The following is a 20,555-nucleotide window of genomic DNA, read 5'->3' on the forward strand; positions in this document are numbered from 1 at the left end:
ATGGTGGGTAGATAGATGTATCGTGGGTAGATGGATGGATGGATGGTGGGTAGATAGAAGGATGGTGGGTGCATGGACGGATGGTGAATGGATACATAGATGATGGGTGGATGGATGGATGATGGTTAGATGGAAAGATGGATGGATGGATGGTGGGTGGGTGGATGAATGGATGGGTGGATGGATGGTGGCTAGGTGGGTGGTTAAGAAAGAGATGTGGTAGATAACTGGATGGATGATGGGTGAATAAATGGATGGTGGCAAATGATACCTAGTTACTGGCTTGGTGCTCACTAGTCAGAACAGTTCTCTCAACCTTCCCATGGTGTGAAGAGTCACTAGGCAAATACTATAAATACTCCTAGAGACTGCCAATATTCTGTCCCTTGGGAGCAGAGCGTTGTTAGCCATTATCACCTTAGTTTTAATTGCTATAGCAATCAGATTAAGACCCAGATGAGTCTCCTCTGTGAATAGGCTATCAAATGCCAGTGAGCTGGGGTTGGGAAAGAGAGGAACTGAAACATATGGAACAGACAGTGATAAAAATAATTACCTGGCACCCTGCCCCACTAAGTACCTTGCTCCACATCTTCGATAACGCAAAGGCAGTGGCCAGCCTGGCTGTAGGGTAGGGTGTCCTGTAGCTGAGCTTAGGCCTTTTTTGTCTTAAACAGTTTTGTAGGCTAGCTCTTGAGGGGTTAAAGCTGAGCAGTTGGGGTGGGGGCAGGTTTTTCCTAGTGCCCTGTTCCCACCCCACCCCACCCCCGCAAATCCTTTACTAGATTCTGCGATTTTTTTTGTAGAAAAGCAAAGAGACCCCCGACCACTTCAGCATGCAGGATGGTAGGAATCCCTTCAAGGTCATTGCCACTCTTAAGGGTTCCTAGACCTGAAATTCGGTTAGGATCTTCCTTAAAATTAGAACAGCAAAGAACCAGGTGTTCCAGAAACAACCTGGCCATCGGTTACAGCCTTGCTGATCGGGCTTCCTCCACGGCACATCTCAGCCAGGCCCTAGGACCCGGGCTGCCTCACCCCCGCCCCACGGCCACTTGCTCCATTGCACTGTCTGTCACCTGAGGATCACGTTCTTTGAATTGATGCAATTATTCTTACTGAAAGCAAACTAATTTGTTTTTCAAGGTAGGGTCTCACTCTAGCCCAGGCTGACCTGGAATTCACTATATAGTCTTAGAGAAGCCTGGAACACACAGCAATCCTCCTGCCTCTGCCTCCCGAGTGTTGGTATTAAAGGCATGCACCACCATGCCCAGCTAAAGCAAACTGATTTTTGAGGCAGGGTCTCATTCTACCCAAGGCTGACCTGGAGCTCACTCTAGCCCAGGCTGGCCTCAAACTCATGGTGAGCCTCCCAAGTACTGGGATTTAAGGCATGGGCCACCACACTTGGCTTCATCTTTTTGTTGAAATACATAGATGCTATATGTTAGGCATTTTCACTAGCCCTGCCTTCCCCCAGGCACTGTAGCCTGAGCACATTGAGGCAAAAAGGCAAGGATTGCACCAAAGTGTGAGCTGTTCTCCACTTGTGACTAGAACACAACTTGTGCCTGGGGCCTCACGCAGGAGTGGATCTGCTGGTCCACATGCCTTGCACTTTCCAGAATTCCCATTCCAGGCTGCCCTACAAGGTGGACTGAGTTGCTCAGCAGCTAGTGAGCACGCATAACTGCCTTCACATTCTTTTGCTTTGGATGTGTCTGGGAAGTTGTAAGTCAGGTGACTAGGTAAAATATCCTCGGAATGAATTGCAGGAGATAACAGGCATTGTAAGGTTTCTAGTAGAAGTGTTGATTTCCTGTTCATTCGTAGAGAACTCCAAGTACTGAGAAGCAGTCCCTGCCGGTTAGCCAGAGGGAGCATCCATCTTCTGTAAAGTAACTTCCAGTTCAGGGGACAAGGATGTTGATAATGCTTATTCAGTGGTGATTTTCAGTGTTAGTAATCACTCTTAATGCCAGAAATATGAACGATGGGAATGCTATGTTAAAGTGGCTCCTACTGATCGCAGCCTAACTTTTTTTTTTTTTAATAATGTAAGAGCTAATCCAGTTCCCTTCCCATGAGTAAGCATGGCTGTATTCCCCAAGAACAGCTTCTTCCATGAAAACCTAGCAAGTATCTCCTCAAAGGAACCTGATTTTTCTTCCTGAACATCTTTCCCAAGCCCACATGCCTCCTGTGTCCCAGACACCTCCTCCATGTCCATACTGGAACCAGTTTCCCATTGCCATTGACTTGCTGTGACAAGGTTGCGTCTGGTGTGAGGCTCGTGCTAGGGCTTGAAATTTTTATTTTTATTTTTTGGAGGTAGTGTCTCTCTCTAGCTCAGGCTGACCTGGAATTCACTCTGTAGTCTCAGGGTGGCTTCAGACTCACAGTGATCCTCCTACCTCTGCCTTCTGAGTGCTGGAATTAAAGGCGTGTGCCACCACGCCTGGCGGGTTTGAGTTTTTAAGATGAGTTTTGCAAGATCATACGGCCAGCATTGCCTTTACCAGGCCACTGCCACCATCCCACCATTGCCTCAGGGGGGCAGGTGACTTCCAGAGACTCTCAGGGAGCCAGGATAACTAGGTACCCCATCTGGATTGGTCATGTGGGTGACGGGCACTTATCTCTGGGGTTCTTAATCTTGCAGACTCCTAGGAAATCCCATCTAGAGGATGATAGCCAGTGACACAGTCTTCCCCATGATGGGCTGGTAAGAATCAAGTTGGAATTCCTTTGGGTTTGTTGGGAGTTTCTGTTCATTTCTTTTGGAGGGGTTAGTTTTGTTTAAGAAAAAAGAGAGGCAATTTGGCTCTCCCATGAGTAGTGGAATTCTAAGCAGTGTTTTAACAGCTTTTTAAAAAAAGACTTCTGGGAGTCTTTGATGCAGTAAACACTCATAAAATGTTTTTCCACTCCTTCCACAGGTGACTAAGTAGAAAAGGATAGATTTCTTATTCCTTTCAGAATAATAAGTAGGTCTCTGAATATAGACAATAGGAGTTAACCTCAGGGGCTGGAGAGATTGATTAGCCTTTAAGGTGTTTGCCTACAAAGCCAAAGGACCCAGGTTCAACTCCCAAGGACCCATGTAAGCCAGATACACAAGGGGGTGCATGCATCTGCAGTATATTTGCAGTGGCTGGAGGCCCTGAGTGCCCATTCCCTATCTGCCTCTTTCTCTCTCCTTCTTTCTCTCAAATAAGTAAGTAAAAATAAAAATATTTTTAAAAATAATAAATAATAAAAATAAAGTAACCTCAGTTGTATGGACAGGATTTATTTGATTTCTCTTTACCCTCATATTCACTTTCCTGGTGCCATTATAACCCATAAGGTCTCAGAGCAGAGGGTTATCCACAATAATAAATAGGGGTGCACTGTAGTCACTCCAATAACACACAAGAGGACCACAGTCCGGACTGCCCCCAAATCCACCTTTCAGAGTTGGTGAAACTGTTTTTGTGTTCTTCTTAGGAGCTCCAGAGCAAACCCCAGGCCAGCCCTTGCACCAAAGCCTTTAGAAGGCTTACCAATGTGTTAGGAATGTTTCAGAAAGGTGAGCCATTTCTTTGGGGATAAGTGTACTTATAGAGGGAAGTGTGTGATTGCATGTGTGTATGTGTGTGATCATCCATGCACATTTCACTTTCAGAAAGACAGTGCAGGCCCCTGGGAACCGTGTGTCCTTAGAGGCAAACAAGTGGCAAGTGAACTTAAATCTTAAGTCAGAGTCCGAGCAAGCTGGCTCTGATCATGAACCCTCTCTATCAAGCAGAGAAGAATGACAGCAGAGAAGGTAAAGATGGAATAAAAAATAAAACCCTCTGATGGAAAGGAATGTGGATTCAGCAATTCCCATTGAATACATTGCATGCGCTAATTTATTATATTATTATTTGTCTGTTTTCTTTAAGTTGTACCCATTGTACTCTTTAAAATATGTTGGGATATTGGATGCATTCTTAAAAAAAAAAAACCCAAAGCCGGGCGTGGTGGCGCACGCCTTTAATCCCAGCACTTGGGAGGCAGAGGTAGGAGGATCGCCATGAGTTCAAGGCCACCCTGAGACTACAGAGTTAATTCCAGGTCAGCCTGGACCAGAGTGAGACCCTACCTCGAAAAACCAAAAAAAAAAAAAAAAAAAAAAAAAAAAAACCAACTAGATAATGTATAAATCAGCTGTGAAAAATCAGTTTAAAGAATTAATTACATGGCCGGGAATGGTGGCGCACGCCTTTAATCCCAGCCCTACAGAGGCAGAGGCAGGAGGATCACCATGAGCTGGAGGCTACCCTGAGACTACATAGTGAATTCCAGGTCAGCCTGGGATAGAGTGAGATCCTACCTCGAAAACAAAACAACCACCACCAAAAAAAACAATTACAAAGTAACTTTCCAACCATTGCCAAGGAGAAGCCAGCCCCTGCTAGGAAAGCAAGACCTTGGACTGACAGGCCCTTGAGAAGGCAGGGAAAGGGGGCGGGGAGAGACAGCAGCTGGGAGGGACTAGTGATGTATAAACCTTGTCCCAACCTTGGGGGCGGCTTGGAGGCACTTCTCCCACTTGCCTTAGACTCTTTCTTTATTTTTATTTTTATTTTTTATTTATTTATTTTTTTTTTTTGAGGCAGGGTCTTGTTCTAGCCTGGGCTGACCTGGGATTCACTCTGTAGTCTTAGGGTGGCCTCGAACTCACAGCAATCTTCTTAGCTCAGCCTCCCAAGTGCTGGGATTAAAGACATGCACCACCACACCTGGGAAAGACTCTTTCTTTAAGAATTTAATTACAAGCTGGGCGTGGTGGCACACGCCTTTAATCCCAGCACTCGGGAGGCAGAGGTAGGAGGATTGCCATGAGTTCAAGGCCACCCTGAGACTCCATAGTGAATTCCAGGTCAGCCTGGGCTATAGTGAGACCCTACCTCGAAAAATGAAAAAAAAAATTTTAATTACATATATGTTATAACAGATTATACTCTAGATTCCCCTCACTGCAGCCTCCCTTTGCCCTGGGGTCCCTTCTCAGTAAGGTTGTGGGATTCACTGTGGGGTCAGGAAGGCCTTAGTCAGCCCCTGTGGGGTAGCTGGCGACTGTGTCTCAGAGCATTCCTAGCCACCTGAGGCTCTTACACTCTTTCTTCCCCCTTCCTCCTGAGTCATGGTATAGCCTGGGGCTCCTGAGCACAGCATGGAAAGGGAGAGTTCACGAGGGTCTGGCCAGGCTTCTAGATGGTCGTTCTTAGGCCTGGCCACAAAGCTAGCCAATCTGTGTGCTCAGCCTGTATGCCTGTATGCTCCTGCCTCCGGCCTAAGCACGTCCCTTCCTCAGTGGACACAAAGAAGAAAGCATAGGTGGAGAAGGAGGAGGAAGCACATGACAGCTCTGTCCCCTGGGAGTGGCTGTCCCCAGGTTTCTACAGCCTTGCACTCAGAACCCCTTATTGAATATGGTTCCTGAGAAAGTTTTCACTCACAACATGGCTTCAGTGGACCCCAAAGACTCCCCGTGTTTCCACATTTTTATATTTGTAACCAGTGATGTCATCGTCTTGAATCCCGATTCTCATAGCGTGGTTCTAAGCATTCTCCATGTAAGGTGTTTTAGGGATAGTGCGTTCTTGCTAAGTATACATCTGTCTTCAGATAAGAATTTACTTCTATGCATGAGGAGACAGCCAACCACCTCTCACATGCAGTATGGAGACCTGCCTGAGCCTGTCGGGCTACTGCAGACAAGATCACCCCTGGAAATGAACATTCTGGCCTGTGAGCTGGTAGCCCTTTGCAAAGAAACCCTGAAAAAGCAGACACACACACCCTCCAAGGCTCAGGGTCCATTGAGGAAGAGGTGGTGGAAAGAATGTAAGAAGGGTACCAGTCCTTACAATGCAACTGTCCAGACAGAAATTGGCCTCTATATCCATGACCTCACAGTGCTGAGCAATACCTTCACAAGACCCTCATGATAGGAGAAAAAGATGATGACATCAAAATAAAAGAGAGACTAATGGAGAGAGGGAGGGGATATGATGGAGGGTGGAGTTGTGAAGGGGAGAGTGGGGGAGGGGAGGCAGTTATCATGGTTTATTGTCTGCAAGTATAGAAGTTGTCAATAAAAAATTATACATTAAAAAAAAGCAGATAGAGTCACTTGTGGAAACAACAGTGGGGTCTGCTATGCCCCTTACAACCGAAGCAAGGCCTTCCTGACAGCTTGAGCCAAAGGAGATCAGGATTCTGTCTTTGCAATATGTTCTGGGAGACACACATAGACTCAGGTGGAAAGTTCTAGTCAGTATACATTTTACGTCCTAACTTCAGCAGCAGGAACTCTATATCCTCACAGAAAGCGAAGACAAAGCCAATTCTAGCCCAGGCCCTGTGTAACAAGTCTTGCGCGCATGGAAGCCCCGAGCCGCGTCACCTCCAAGTGCTGATGATCCCAGCCTGGGGCTGGAGAGATGGCTCAGTTGGCAAAGCCCTTAGCACCCAAGTGTAAGAATCTGAGTTTGGATCCCCAGTACCCACATAACTGCCAGGCCAGTAGCCCACCTGGAACGTTGGCGCCCAGGAGGCAGAGACAGGGTAGGCCAGGGGCAAGCTGGCTAGCTAAACTCACCAAGTGTGTGAGCTCAGGGTTCCAGTGACAGACCCTGTCCGGGAAGACACCTGACATCCACCTCTGGCCTCCGCACGCACGTGCACACAAGTACACACATACCCACACCCATGTGCACTCACATGCATGCACACATACGTGCACCTTCAGAAAACTGAAGCCTCCAGTCTGTGGCGTGGCTTTGGGCTGACCACCTGCTGCTGGTCCCCCTGTGAGGGCGCTTTGGCCTGACGTTAAGTGGAGGCTCCCAGGCGCTGCTGTCATAGGAGGCTGGGACTCAGTGTTTCTATCCAGGACTCTCTCCTCCACGGAACACAGACCACAACCACATCCTGCACTAGCCACTGCTCACCCTGCCGACCCCGAGTCTGCGCATGAGGCTGGTGCGTGCGTGCTGTTCACGCGGCAGGGGAGCATTCAGGTCAGGTGACAACCTTGGGAGTCATTCTCGGGAATGCGACCCACCATTTTTGTTTGTTTTCTTTCTTTCTTTTTTTTTTCTAATTCTTGAGATAGGGTCTTGCTCTAGCCCAGGCTGAACTGGAATTAATCTCAGAGTGGCCTTGAACTCCCAGCAATCCTCCTGCCTCAGCCTTCTGAGTGCTGGGATTAAAGCAGGCCGCCACCACACCCAGATCTATCCACCATTTTTGAGACAGGGTCTCTCACTGGCCTTGAGTTCCTCAATTAGGCTAGACTGGCTGGCCAGTAAGCCCCAAGCCTCCTCCTATCTACGCCTCCCCAGGACTAGAATGACAAGCGCAGAGCAGCACACCTCGCATTCTGGCATAGTTACGAGAGATCTGTCTTATATCCTCATGCGTGCATAGCAAGCACTTCACTGATTGAGCTATCTCTCCAGCCTCTCTATGCCATTTTTTTTGGGTTCCCTTTCTCCATTCCAAATGTCCCCTCCATTGCGAGTCTCAATAGCTTCAGCGATTTTGTTAGCTGGTGAAGGGTAGGAAAACTTACAGTCAACAGATAAAAGTCACCCACTAACTTCTTCCCTTCCATTTGCTGACCCTTGGGTTGGGCCACACTAAAAAGGGCAGCTCCCGCCGTTGAAAACCTACTGGCCTATAGGGAGGGTCCTTCCGCTGTGGTCCAAGCCGCCCGGGCCCCAGATCCTGTTGTCCATCATTTCCGTGCCCACGTTGCCGCTCTCACCAACAAACAAGCTGTTCTTTATCTCCTGCTTGGAGCCATCGTCATACGGGAAGGTTCCGCCACTGTAGAGGGGAGATGTTGCGGGTCAGCCATCCAGAGAGACAGACTCCCGCAGAAAGCCAAGCACAATGATGCTTGCTCTTACCTGGCCAAAGTCAGGCCGATGCCATTGTCAGCAAACCTGGGGACAAGATCAGCAGTTAGCACATGCTCTTGCTTCAGTCAGTGAAGTCATGGAGGAAAGGACCCTTCTCTGCCCCTGCAGTCAAACTGTGGGCATTGTGGGCAAAGTCTTTGAATAATTGAAGGTTTTACCAGGGAGTTGTTGACTCTTCACTCTGCACAGCAAAGTTTTCTGGTCTCCTCCCTTTCATCTCAGTGACCCCACAGATCTCAGCTTAGACGGCACTGTGTGTCAGCTGCCTGCTGGCTCCTCAGGCCTCCTTAGCCAGCCTGCCCCCACTAGAGACCCCAGAGAGTCCTGAGGGAAGCCGGTGGTCCTGCCTCGGGAGGGGTGGCATGCTGTCAGAGCTGGGCTCTCTTGCGCAGCCCTCACCTCCTTTGTCCTTAGGCTTCTTGTCTGTCCTGCACACCCTGAGAACCCTGAGGAGTCAATCTGCCAATTCTAACCACCACCTGCTGCGTCCCAAATCTCCAGTGGCTTCATATCCCCTGTAAGCCTGAGCCAAGGGTTGCTCTTTCCTTGAGGGCCCAGGGCAGTAGTTCCCCTCTGTGTTAGCCACCCCAGGCTCGTACTGGTTGTCCAAACTCTCCCTGGCTCCCAACACTGCAGCTCCATTTCAGCATATGCATCTCCCTTTTCAGGGATCCATCCATTCAACTCCATCATTCAAGGGCCATCTTCCTCAGCACAGGGATCTTTAGTCTTTCCCAGCCAGTGCCCCAGGTGTTCTTCATGTCTGCTGTCCTCTAGTCTCCTCATACTTCACTGGGCATCTCACAGACTTACAGCTTTCTTCTCTACCCATCTGCTGGTGACTTTCAAAATGAACTGCTCCTCCTATGTACCATTGAAAGATTTGGGACATCTCCATCCAACGCTTCATAAGCATCTCCAACTCAACACATCACAAGCTGCAGTGACCCATCCGACCCCGTTTCAGCTCTGCTCTCCTTATATATGTTTCTCCCCACGCTGGAGCCATGCAGTTGTATTCCAGCTAGCTTTGCCATCTCTATAAGGGACCGCTCCCATCCTCATTGCATCTAGAGGCACTAAGAGAGGTGCTCCTGCAGCAGTCACAATGGCCAAATACCCAAAGTCCTAAAAGGACATCCTATATTCTATCAGCTCCTGGCCAGGCTGACTGTGGGACTGCAGCCTTGGTACCAACCAGACTCCAGGCTTCCTTGGAGTGAGTCTGGTAGAGGGCTAGAAGACACATCCATTAGCAGGGAGATATCACACCGTTCCTTGCTGGCCTTTGTCTGCCATCTCACTGCTGAAGACCTCATATTAGGATCCGGTTTTCTCAGGCCTTTTCACTGGGCTTGGAGTCCAGTGGCCCTGAGCACTGAGTTTTAGTCCAACCATTCACTAGCCTTGTGACTTTAGGAAACTCACTGAACTGAGCCTCTATTTATTGCCTCAAAAATGAGTCTAGAGCAAGCCGGGTGTGGTGGCGCAGGCCTTTAATCCCAGCATCCGAGAGGCAGAGGTAGGAGGATCGCTGTGAGTTCCAGGCCACCCTTAGGCTGCATAGTGAATTCCAGGTCAGCCTGAGCTAGAGTGAGAAACTATCTTGTAAAACCAAAAATAAATAAATAAATAACTGGATCTAGAGGGCTGGCTTGTTGGTTAAGGAAACTTGCCTGCAAGACCAAAGGACCCAGGTTCTATTCCCTAGTACCTACATAAAGCCAGATACACAAGGTGGCTCCTGCACCTGGAGTTTGTTGGCAATGGCTAGGAGGCCCTGGCGTACTCACATTCATTCTCTCTCCCTCTCTCTCAAATAAATAAATACATTTTTTAAATGAATCTAGAGATTTATGGCCTTGAGAAACCCAACCATGGCTCTGGCAGGGGTTAGGGACTCAGAACTGCTGATCTCCTCTGTCTTCCCTCTGTGCGCTGACCAGCTGGGTGACCATGAGAGAGACGAGCCTCACGTCCCACCATACCCCGAACTGTGCATGAGGCTGATATGTAGCCAGTGCCTGCTACTATCCCGAGCTCCTGCCTGGCTCGGAAAGCGGAAGGCCAAGTGCTGATGTGCCTAGAATTCCCCCTGCCCTGCTCACTCATCTCTCGGGGAGAGGAGGAGACTTTTGTAGCAGAGCCGCCAGTCCCCTAGGCTCACCGGCAGCTGTCCAGCCACACGTCCCCACCACGCAGCCAGGCACCGTGGTCCTGGTTTTTGTAGGCTGTGAAGTTTCGGATGATGGCTGGCTCCCTGGGCTTCAGCGGGTCTGCATCCTGGTGAGGGCTGTACCTGGGACACAGGGGGACACGGGTGAGGTGGGGCTCCAGTGTGGAGCCCTTTCTGGGGTTTGTGAATGTCTCTCCTCTCACTGTTGCTCAAAAGCCCCTGATGCAACAGATCCACAGGGACATGGCACACGGGAGCTCTCTGAGCAGGAGAAGGCAATTCCAGGGCCCAGCCCCACGCGTGAGACAGCAGCAGCCAAGCGGAATCAAGTCAGGATGTTCAGGCAGCTGAGTGGCAGGTGACCTGACAGGACAGTCCGCACACACCACCTTCCCACTGGCTGGCAGGCAACTTGAACTCGTACCTCATACCTTTCCTGGACACCTCTTAATAGCAAAGTAGAGGGCTGACCCTGCATGGCCACTTATGTCACATCCCCACAAGGTGTCCGTGGACATGATCATGCTACTAGTGTTACCCACTTGTGATGGAGACTGGCTCATTTAGGCACTTTTAATTTAATTTAATTTATTTGAGAGAGAGACACACACACACAGAATGGGCACTCCAGGGCCTCTAGCCTGCAAACAAACTCCAGACACATGCGCTACCTTGTACATCTGCCTTATGTGAATACTGGGCAATCGAACCTGGGTCCTTAGGCTTCGAAGGCAAGTGCCTTAACTGCTAAGACATCTCTCCAGCCTCATTTAGGTATTTTTGGAGGGTCCTGGTTTATTTTTATTATTTATTTTTTTTTTTTGGTTTTTCGAGGTAAGGTTTCACTCTAGCCCAGGCTGACCTCGAATTCACTATGAAATCTCAGGCTGGCCTTGAACTCATGGCGATCCTCTTACCTCTCCATTTTAAAGCAGCCCTGGCCTTTGCTTTGGCTTGACTTACCAGCCTGGAATGAACACTCCTTATGGTTAAAGGGGCAGAGAAACACTTCCTTCTCACCTTTGTATCCCGGCCCAGCCAGCCATGGCTCTGGCCATTCCTGTTGTCTTTAAGCACTGGCCTTACTGAAAGATATGGAAACTGCTAGGAATTTCAGTCTCCCTTTGACTCCTGCAGCCTGGACCCTAATTCAGACTGTGCGTCACTCATAGTAGGATGGAGGAGAATTTGTGTCTGGCTGCTGATGGTTATTTCCAAGGCTGTCCCGGCTGTCACCATTGAGGCCATATTGAGGGCTCACTGTGTCAGCACGAAAGCACTCCTCAGGTCACTAGCCAAGGAATGCATGCCAGAGGAGAGGGAAGCTGGCAGAGAGGCCCCTGGGGCACGACTCGCAAGGGTCATTACCTGGCTGAGATGATGGAGAGGAAAGGTCGCTTGTCCTTGGCTGAGGCCTCCGTGGTTTTGACTCCATTGTCTATGATCATACCAGCCTGGGGACAAGGGATATCCAGGGACACGTTAGTTGCCATTGCTTCCCAGAGCCATCATCTTTTCATGTTAGCCTTACTACATGTTCTTGAATGTTCCAGTAAAACCAATATGGCTCTCAGGCTGCAATCATGGGATTGCAAGGTGAGAGCAGGGGAAAGTCTGCCTCATTCTGTATCGCCCTGACCAAATCTGGAACTAAATGTCCTGTTGGTGTGTAAATGAGGAAGGTGGAGTCTCTGTGCCACTTAGCCAAGGCCACCATATGACCCACGCTACTTTGGAATTGTCACCTTGGGCCCTAAGTCATGGGCTGTAGTGAGCATTCTCAGGAAATGTGTCACAGAGATTCTAAGGAAATAACCAGCTCAAGTCTCACCTTTCCCTTGGGCAGGGGCCAGTGACTTACCCGAACTACACCCTTAGCAACAAATCTATCACCCTTAAAAATCTTATAAAGACGCCAGGCGTGGTGCCACACTCCTTTAGTCCTGGCACTCAGGAGGCAGAGGTAAGAGGATTGCCGTGAGTTCAGGGCCACCCTGAGACTACATAGTGAATTCCACATCAGCCTAGGCTAGAGTGAAACCCTGCCTTGAAAAACACAAAAACAACAACAACAAAATCCTGTAACGAGAAGCTTCCTGTTGTCTTTGAATACCCTCCACTCGAGTGGCCCACCATCCCTTTGGTAGGGTGTTCAGACCTTCACTACCTGCTTTTGATAGTGTCTTTCTGCGTAACGACTTGTGTGCACCTTGCTCTAATTCTTTGAGTAAGAATCCAAGAACCTAGAAAGACCCAGAGCCCACTGGTGTCAAGAGGCTGAGACCCTCCACTGCTAAAGGTCAGTTCGCCTGCACCCACACCCTGACCCATCTCCTTGCTAAAGCCATGCTTCCACATGTCTTCCTCCCCTTTCCTGCCTTGCACACGGTCCTGGTCCCATGGGGTCCTGCCCTGCCCAAGGCCCAAGGAACAAGAATCCAGTGCATTCTCTCTCATGTCCCCAACAGCAATATGGCTTCAGTGATGACATCTGGGACAGCCTTGGAAATGACCATCAGCAGCCAGACACAAATTCTCCTCCATCTACAAACTATCCTCCACACCTCTGCCATCACCTCTGGAACTGTCCCCCAGCAGCTTCTGGGACACGACTCTGCAGGGATCTCCTATTCTCTCTCTGCTCCTTACTGCTCAGTCCTCTTCGTTGGACCCCGTCACCCCAAGGTGACAGCCCAGGTCTACTAAGAATCTATAAGTCTTCTCTCTGCATGAGCCTTTTGAAATACCTGTTTTGACCCTGTATATATCCATTCCTCTCTATAAGTCTCACTTTCCCCATCTATACTGTCACGAATTGGGACCAGACATGACACTGTCTATGTACCGCCCTTGCATCCCAGTCTGGAGACCACTCCCGCCTGGTCTCTGGTCCCTGGGGCAGTATCTCTGGTCTCATGTTCTCTTGCTCTGTCCACAGCTCTAGTCTGCTGTCCCTTATCAAGAGGCCTTCAACAGAAAGAGGACCAGTCTTCTTGGCACGTCTCTGTTCCACCCCAGCACCAAGTTTGGAGCAAGACAACTGTGGGTGCTTAGGAAACATAGGCAGACAAATGCAAGTGATGGAGGGGTTTCTCATTCCCATCTGTTGACTTAGCCCTGATGGAGCCACGCACTTCCCGACAAGGAAGGACAAAGGCCAAGATATTAATGACACTTCTGCCTTCCTTCAGAACCACTTCCTGACTTTTCTTAGTTCATAGATCAAGCCTAGTTCACACCACTGAGGCTTCCAGTTGAACTGACCAGTCAAATCAGGATCCTAGCCTAGCATCCTCTGAAGGAGATGCTGGTGCATAGACACCCTTTCTCCTCTGACCGTGTGGGTGCTGTGCATGGCGAGGCAAGCTCTTTCCACAGTGGTCAGTGACCCGCAGGCCTTGGAGGGCTTGTCTGGACCCAAGCTGAGGATTCAGCCATTCTCGGTTCTAATCATCTGCAGGTCCAGATGGGGGACAGACAGCTTGGTCAGGGTGGCACAGCCTGGAAAGACTTACCCGGTAGTTGGAATGTGCTCGGTTGTTATGGAATTTTCCCAGTGGAATGTGCTCAGAATAACCTGGGGAGTACATTCCCACAGAGGGGCCTGTGGGCACATGGTGAAAGATGAACCAAAATCCAGTTTCCTGTTGGAGCAAGGCACAGGGGAAGGGCACTGAATTTAGTGCCAGTGAGCTCCTGGTCAGGGTGACCAAGTGCTTCATGCTGATGGTGGATGGAGTACTGTGACCTGAACAGACTCTGGCCACTCACCACCAAATACACCTCTGTGTGGTCTACTGTGAAAGGACAGAGTGAAAAGTTGTAGGCAAATATAGTTTGTGGGGGTCACCCTGACATCTCAAAAACCCCATAGAAGCCTGCTCTGTAGGCTGCTGTCCGAGTGACTGGGTCACTACAGAGGTCAGTCATCTCCTGATGCACAATGAGAGGCGTTTATGAGCGTCCCCAGTTTTCCCTGCACACACAGATACTGGGGCCCAGAAAGGGCAATAGACAGGGTCAGGGTCAAGGCTCCAGGCAAGACCCATAGCAAGTAGGCTGAGTCAAACAAGGGCACAGGTCAAGACGTGATGCTCAGATCCTGCCTGCCATCTCCTTGTTGTATGTATGTACCTTTGGACACCCCAGCTCTCCCTGCCTTCCATTCCTCCCTGTTCAGATGGGAATTATAAAGGGACGTAGCTTTGATGCCAGAACCAGACTGTGTCAAGTGACAACACCGCCATACCAGATGCCCCTCTAAGGTAAAAATGCTTTCGTCCTATGGACTTATTCTGCACGAAGCACTGGGACTCTGGTGGATGTGAAGTGTTCTCTTCTTCACAAGACTCACGGGCATGAATGCTTGGTCCCCAGCTGGTGGCGCTGCTTGGGAGGTTGTGAAGCTTTAGGACATGGTGCCTAGCTGGAGGAAATGGGTCACTGGGGAGGCAGGATGAGGGATAGGACTTGGGGTTCATAACCCGGTTCTACTTCCTGTCCTTTCTGTCTCTTGATGCATCTAGATATGAGCAAACTCTCACTGCCATAGTCACGGGTCACCAAGGCTCCCATGGCCACTGCCACAAGTCACTCCTGCTGCCGTACCTTTCCCCACCATGGTGGACTGAATCCCTTTAAGCCGAGAGCCAAGAGAAATCCTTGCTCCCCTTAAGTTGCTTCAGCCAGTTGTCTTACAACCACGACGAGAAAAGTAGCATTCTCGTTAGCTATGGTCACCACCAGCAGGACGAGTGCCAGAACTGCTATTTCCAAACCCAGTCACGGACGCGCCCATATCCACGCTATTTCTCTTCTTCCTTCTAAGCCTATCTGCACGGACCTCTGGTCTTGGGCTCAGAACATACTCCTTTCCAGGGAAGCTTCTGTCAGCCCCGTCTTGTTCATTTTTGCTCACCTCTGATCCTGCAGCTGAGCAGTTGATGAGGTTGTTATTGGGATTCGCCATCCAGAAGGTAGACACGGCACTGCAGGGAAGGCAGAGTGTGAACAGTGTCGTACAAAGGACCACCGACCCTCGCTCTGCTGCAGGATGGGCCCAGCCAGGCATTAATAATGGTCTGCAGTGTGTTGCCCGGGGTTTGAGAAATCACTGATTTATTCATCTGCAACTTGGTTTTCTCACGCAAAGGTGTAAGTGTGTACAATGCTTATAAACAGTTTAGGTAGAAGCAGGCTGGGCTTCTATTAAAAGCAGAAACGTAAGTCCAAGACAGGCTCTGCTGGAAGAACTCAGGTACTGACCAGTTCTCTTTCTCTTTTTCCTTTTCTTGAGACAGGATCACATATAGATTACGCTGGCCTCAAATCCACTATGTATTTGAAGATGACATTGAACTCCTGATCCCCCTGCCTCTACCTCTCAAATGCTGGGACTACAGGCATGCACCACTGCGTCTGCTTTTAACGGGCTATTGAGGCTTGAACCCAGGGTTTGTGCATGCTAGGCAGGCTCTCTGTGTGCTGAGCTACACATCCCGGCCTGAATGTGGCCATTTCCAAGGAAGAAGGCCACTTGAATAGGTAGCTGTGCATCCTTTTGTTTGTATTGCTCTATCTGTCTGCGGTTTCTGCCTCTCCTTTCTGCCTTTGTGACTCTCTATCTTCTTTATCTCTGTCTGCATCTCTTTCATGGCCAGAAAAGGGTTATTGTGTCCAGCTCACATGTCCACACTGCGGTAGTTGATGTGGCAGCTGCCTCCTGTCCACAGATGAGAGCAGGTCGTCTAGACAAAAGACGGTCCCCCATGCGTGTGGAGGAGGGAGGGGAGAGCAGGCAGACGCCACCATGGGCCCTGGCTCTGGGAAGCAGGCAGCCATGAGCAGCCGACTCCAGGAAGCCAGATGCCCTGAGTAGATGGAGAGTGGCTGTGCTCACCCCCCCACCCACCTCCCCCAGGCTCAGGTGAAGACACAGAGGCACAGGTACTTACTTGCAGTCCTGCCTGGGCTTGGGGGTGTACCCTGGGTAGGAGTCCTCCGTGATCACCTTGCACATCTTGCTGTCACGGTCTGACGGGAGGAGGGTCCCCGACTTAACAAGGAGGCCGAGGCAGTGGTCAAAAGTGTTGCGTTCCTCTGGCCCGTCCTCCGTGAAGAAGCAGTGGCCCAGGGAGTTGTAGCCCACGACGTCTTTGATCTGTCGGATTAAGACAGGCATTTCACTCAGCATGGACCTGAGCATTCACACCACAAGCATGGGCAGCGCCAGCCTCCGTCAGGCCTGCAAGGAGTTCGGGAAGCTGGAGATGACCCTGACCCCAGGGGAGAGCCGTACGGGTGGATGGAAGCAGACTTGTGGCTGAAGGTGTTGTGAGTGTGGTTCCATGGGGGGGGGGGAGTAGAAAAGGGGACAAAGTGTCAGAAGTTAAAAATAAATGTGTCAGAAGTGACAGCAGACTAACCTAGGTCCTGGGACTTATTCCCATGAGGACACGGAGTGGGGAGACTTGCCGGGGAAGGCACTACTGGAGCCGGGTGGAAGGCAGGAGAGCTCCCCCTGGGAGGTAGTCCTGCAGTGGCCAGGACACCTTTGACGAAGTCAGTGCTCGGGCACTTCTCAAGCCGTCACCCTTGACCCTGAGCCAGCTCTTTAGTCCACAGTGACTGTCAAGCCCTCCTCACAACCCTTGGTTGAGAACCAGAGGTGGTTTCTAACTCCAGCACTTCCGTCCCCTTCCTGGAACCATAGAATCAGTGGAGAAGCAGAAAGAACATTTGAATCGACATCATGAAACCGGGCGTGTGTGTGACCTGAGCTGCACCACCAGCCAGCGCGGGATCTTACACGGGTCTCATGGTCTGCCTTCCCCGTTTCCCCATCAGGAAGTTGAGGATTTGAACTCCGTGATCTGCAAGGCCTGATGCGAGTCTGAGCCCTGAATACGTCAATGCCACAACTAAAAGGCCCGCAGAGGTCCTCAGTTTGTCAGTGAGACTCTAATGGCAGCCTCTGGACACCCAGGCTCTGGTCAGCTCAGAGCCCCGAGGAGAGCTGCTCCTGCCCTCACGAGGTGACCGTCCGGCACTGGGTGAAGATGGCAACACCCTGTGTCTCCTGACTGTGGTCTTCCAGCTGTCGTCCCCACCCACGGCTACTGTTGGCCCAGTGCCTTCACATAATGAAAGATACGTTCTGATTCCCATCACCTCAGTTCAAGCCACATCTCTCAAAGAGCCATGCCAGGTGTGTACTTTAGCAATGCTGACATGCCAAAGCCAATGCCCTTGGCCCTGGTAACACCCACTTGCACACTGCAGAAGATGCGGTAATGCTGGAGTCTCCCCACTAGATGCCAATAGCATCCCCTCAGACCTTCACTACACTATGGTGGGGGTGGGGGGGAGACAAAATCATCCTTGACGGAGAAGCACTGATCCCCAGTCAACACCTTAGGTCCCTCCAGAGTCTCTCACATGGTGATTTCCAGACAGTCAGCCACTAGAGCCACTGTGTGCAGGGCCATGCATTGGCTACCCTCTTACATTTTTTTTTAAAAAAGTTATTCATTTATTTATTTGTTCAAGAGAAAGGGAGGGAGGGAAGAAGGGACAGAGGGGGAAGAGAGAGAGAAAGAGAAAGAGGCAGATAAATGGGCATGCCAGGGCCTCTACTGCTGCAAATGAACTCCAGACACATGTGCCACTTTGGGCAGCTGGCTTTACATGGGTACTAGGGAATCGAACCTGGGTCTTTTGGCTTTACTGGAGAGCACTTGAACTGCTTAGCCATCTCTCCTGTCCCTGGTCTCTTATATCTCTTAATCTTGTTGCAATCTCATACAATTCTCTCCTAGATTTCTTTTAGAGATGAGGCATGGAGCAGCTAAGTGATCTGTCCAAGGTTATACAGCCCAGTGGGCAAAGGTGTGGCTGGAACCTTGGTTTTCCAGCCGTCTATCCACTCTGTAAGGGACAGTCCATGCACATGACTGTCCTATGCCAGGCAAGCTCTCTGCCTTCTAGAACAAGCATCCGTTCCTTAATCTCCGGCAGTAGGCAAGGGTGTGGCCTTGAAGCCTATTCACTCCTTCAATAGGCACTTCAGTCAATGCCAGTGAGACTGCTTCCTTTTCTCGGAGGGAGCGCTGAAAACTCGTTATAAATAGCCCGAGAAGACGAGTCTGGAAGGAAAGGAAAGGAAACAAGGCCGCTCTTGCTGGCAGAGACCTCTAAGGTCAAGTTTAGTGCCGAGGTTTACAGAAGAGAACATCCATGCCCACATAGGGATGTGGGGTGTCCCAGGGCCCTGAGCAGCCTCAGAGCCTCTACCTGCCACAGAGATTTATTTTTATTTTTATTTATTTATCTATTTGAGAGCAACAGACAGAGAGAGAAAGAGGCACTTAGAGAGAGAGAATGGGCATGCCAGGGCCTCCAGCCACTGCAAATGAGCTCCACATGCATGCGCTACCTTCTGCATCTAGCTTACGTGGGTCCTGGGGAATGGAGCCTCGAACTGGGGTCCTTAGGCTTCACAGGCAATCGCTTAACTGCTAGGCCATCTCTCCAGCCCCACAGACATTTTTAAATCCCCCCATGCCTTTGCCATCTTGGTGACACATTGGGCAATCCTCTGAACGTGAGTGAAGGAGTTACGCACATTCCTCTAACTGACACCCAAGGAACACATGTTCTCCAACATCCTTTAGGGGTCCTATGGAGAAAAAGAGCCTCAAGAACAGGAGGCAAAGTAGCTACTATTCATTAGGCATCCGGTGTCCTATACATGTTATCTCATTCAAACTCAGTCGTAACTATTAGCTGCAAGTGATGCTTGACTTAGAAAGGTGTCTTAAGTCATTTCTCTTGCAAGAACAGAATTGGGACTTGATTCCCAGGTCTATATAAATCCATGTGTTAATTCTTTTTTTTTAATTTTTAAATTTTTATTAACATTTTCCATGATTATAAAAAAATATCCCATGGTAATTCCCTCCCTCCCCACCCTCACACTTTCCCCTTTGAAATTCCATTCTCCATCATATTACCTCCCCATAACAATCATTGTACTTACATATATACAATATCAACCTATTAAGTACCCTCCTCCCTTCCTTTCTCTTCCCTTTATGTCTCCTTTTTAGCTTACTGGCCTCTGCTACCAAGTATTTTCCTTCTCACGCAGAAGCCCAGTCATCTGTAGCTAGGATCCACATATGAGAGAGAACATGTGGTGCGTGGCTTTCTGGGCCTGGGTTACCTCACTTAGTATAATCCTTTCCAGGTCCATCCATTTTTCTGCAAATTTCATAACTTCATTTTTCTTTACCGCTGAGTAGCACTCCATTGTATAAATGTGCCACATCTTCATTATCCACTCATCAGTTGAGGGACATCTAGGCTGGTTCCATTTCCCAGCTATTATAAATTGAGCAGCAATAAACATGGTAAAGCACGTCATGTGTTAATTCTTGACAGTGCCAGAAAGAAAAACAACCCTGTGGCCACAGGAATGGGATAAGACTGGCATAAGAGGAAGAAAGGGAGAGAGGAGAAAGAAAGAAAGAAAGAAAGAAAGAAAGAAAGAAAGAAAGAAAGAAAGAAAGAAAGAAAGAAAGGAAGGAAGGAAGGAAGGAAGGAAGGAAGGAAGGAAGGAAGGAAGGAAGGAAGGAAGGAAAGAAAGAAAGAAAGAAAGAAGGAAAGAAGGAAGGAAGGAAAAAAAAGAAAGAAAGAAAAGGAAAGGAAAAAAAAAAGCAAGCAAGCAGGCCTGGGCTGGGAGTCACAACATAAGTTCTAGTCTTTTTAAAATTCATTTTTTTATTTGAGAGAAGGCAGAAAAAAAAAAAAAGAGAGAGAATGGGTGCACCAGGCCTTCCTGCCACTGCAAACAAAAGCTGGATTCATGTGCCACTTTGTGCATCTGGCATTATATGGGTAGTAAGGAATTCAATCCCAGGCCATCAGGCTTTTCAAGCAAGCACTGTTAACCACTGAGCCACGTCCCCAGCCCACAAGTTGCAGACTCGTTCCCACCTCAGCCACGGCGTGTGACTTGCCTGGGCTCTCCTCGTGTGTATGGGGATTTCTACGATCTGCGATCGCTCCTCCTTGGTTCCTCTTTAAACAGCGATACACTTTGAGATGATGGATGAATGGATAGATGGAAAAATACATGCCCACCTGGCTGGTTGCCTCTTTATTATGTGATAGATGTAGGTCCAGCAGCTAGACAGACAGACACACATACAGACCCATGGGGGAGGCTGTTAGCATTAAAATGAATGTTAGGGTTAAAACTGTGACTCAGAAACAATGGGCAAGAGAATTAAGAAAGCTTGCAGCTGGGTATGAGATAGCCACGTTTATCAGATAAAAGGAAGGACAGAGCTGTGGGAAAAACAATCTAGCCAGTCTCAGCAAGCTCAGGCCGGTTCCCACAAAACCCCTTCTTG

The 20,555-nt window shown here is 49.4% G+C and overlaps 1 protein-coding gene and 1 long non-coding RNA gene across 4 annotated transcripts in view; one reads left to right on the forward strand and one right to left on the reverse strand.

Moving 5' to 3' along the window:
- LOC101614775 (cell migration inducing hyaluronidase 1) overlaps window positions 1–20,555 on the reverse strand; it is a 175,575-nt gene that overhangs the window by 25,920 nt on the left and 129,100 nt on the right. For all 3 annotated transcript variants that reach the window (XM_045145278.1, XM_004658244.2, XM_045145277.1), the window contains 7 exons: window positions 16,095–16,300; window positions 15,059–15,128; window positions 13,656–13,784; window positions 11,509–11,594; window positions 10,132–10,263; window positions 7,953–7,988; window positions 7,714–7,869 (listed from right to left, as the gene is read on the reverse strand). In XM_045145278.1, the coding sequence (XP_045001213.1) occupies window positions 7,714–7,869; window positions 7,953–7,988; window positions 10,132–10,263; window positions 11,509–11,594; window positions 13,656–13,784; window positions 15,059–15,128; window positions 16,095–16,300 (815 nt within the window). The remainder of the gene's footprint in view (window positions 1–7,713; window positions 7,870–7,952; window positions 7,989–10,131; window positions 10,264–11,508; window positions 11,595–13,655; window positions 13,785–15,058; window positions 15,129–16,094; window positions 16,301–20,555) is intronic.
- LOC123459323 lies at window positions 2,703–3,726 on the forward strand. Its single transcript, XR_006636209.1, has 3 exons — window positions 2,703–2,728; window positions 3,493–3,574; window positions 3,671–3,726. It is a non-coding gene; the product is annotated as an uncharacterized LOC123459323 (long non-coding RNA).

Source organism: Jaculus jaculus, chromosome 3, assembly GCF_020740685.1.
Source record: "Jaculus jaculus isolate mJacJac1 chromosome 3, mJacJac1.mat.Y.cur, whole genome shotgun sequence".
NCBI classification, from domain to species: Eukaryota; Metazoa; Chordata; class Mammalia; order Rodentia; family Dipodidae; genus Jaculus; species Jaculus jaculus.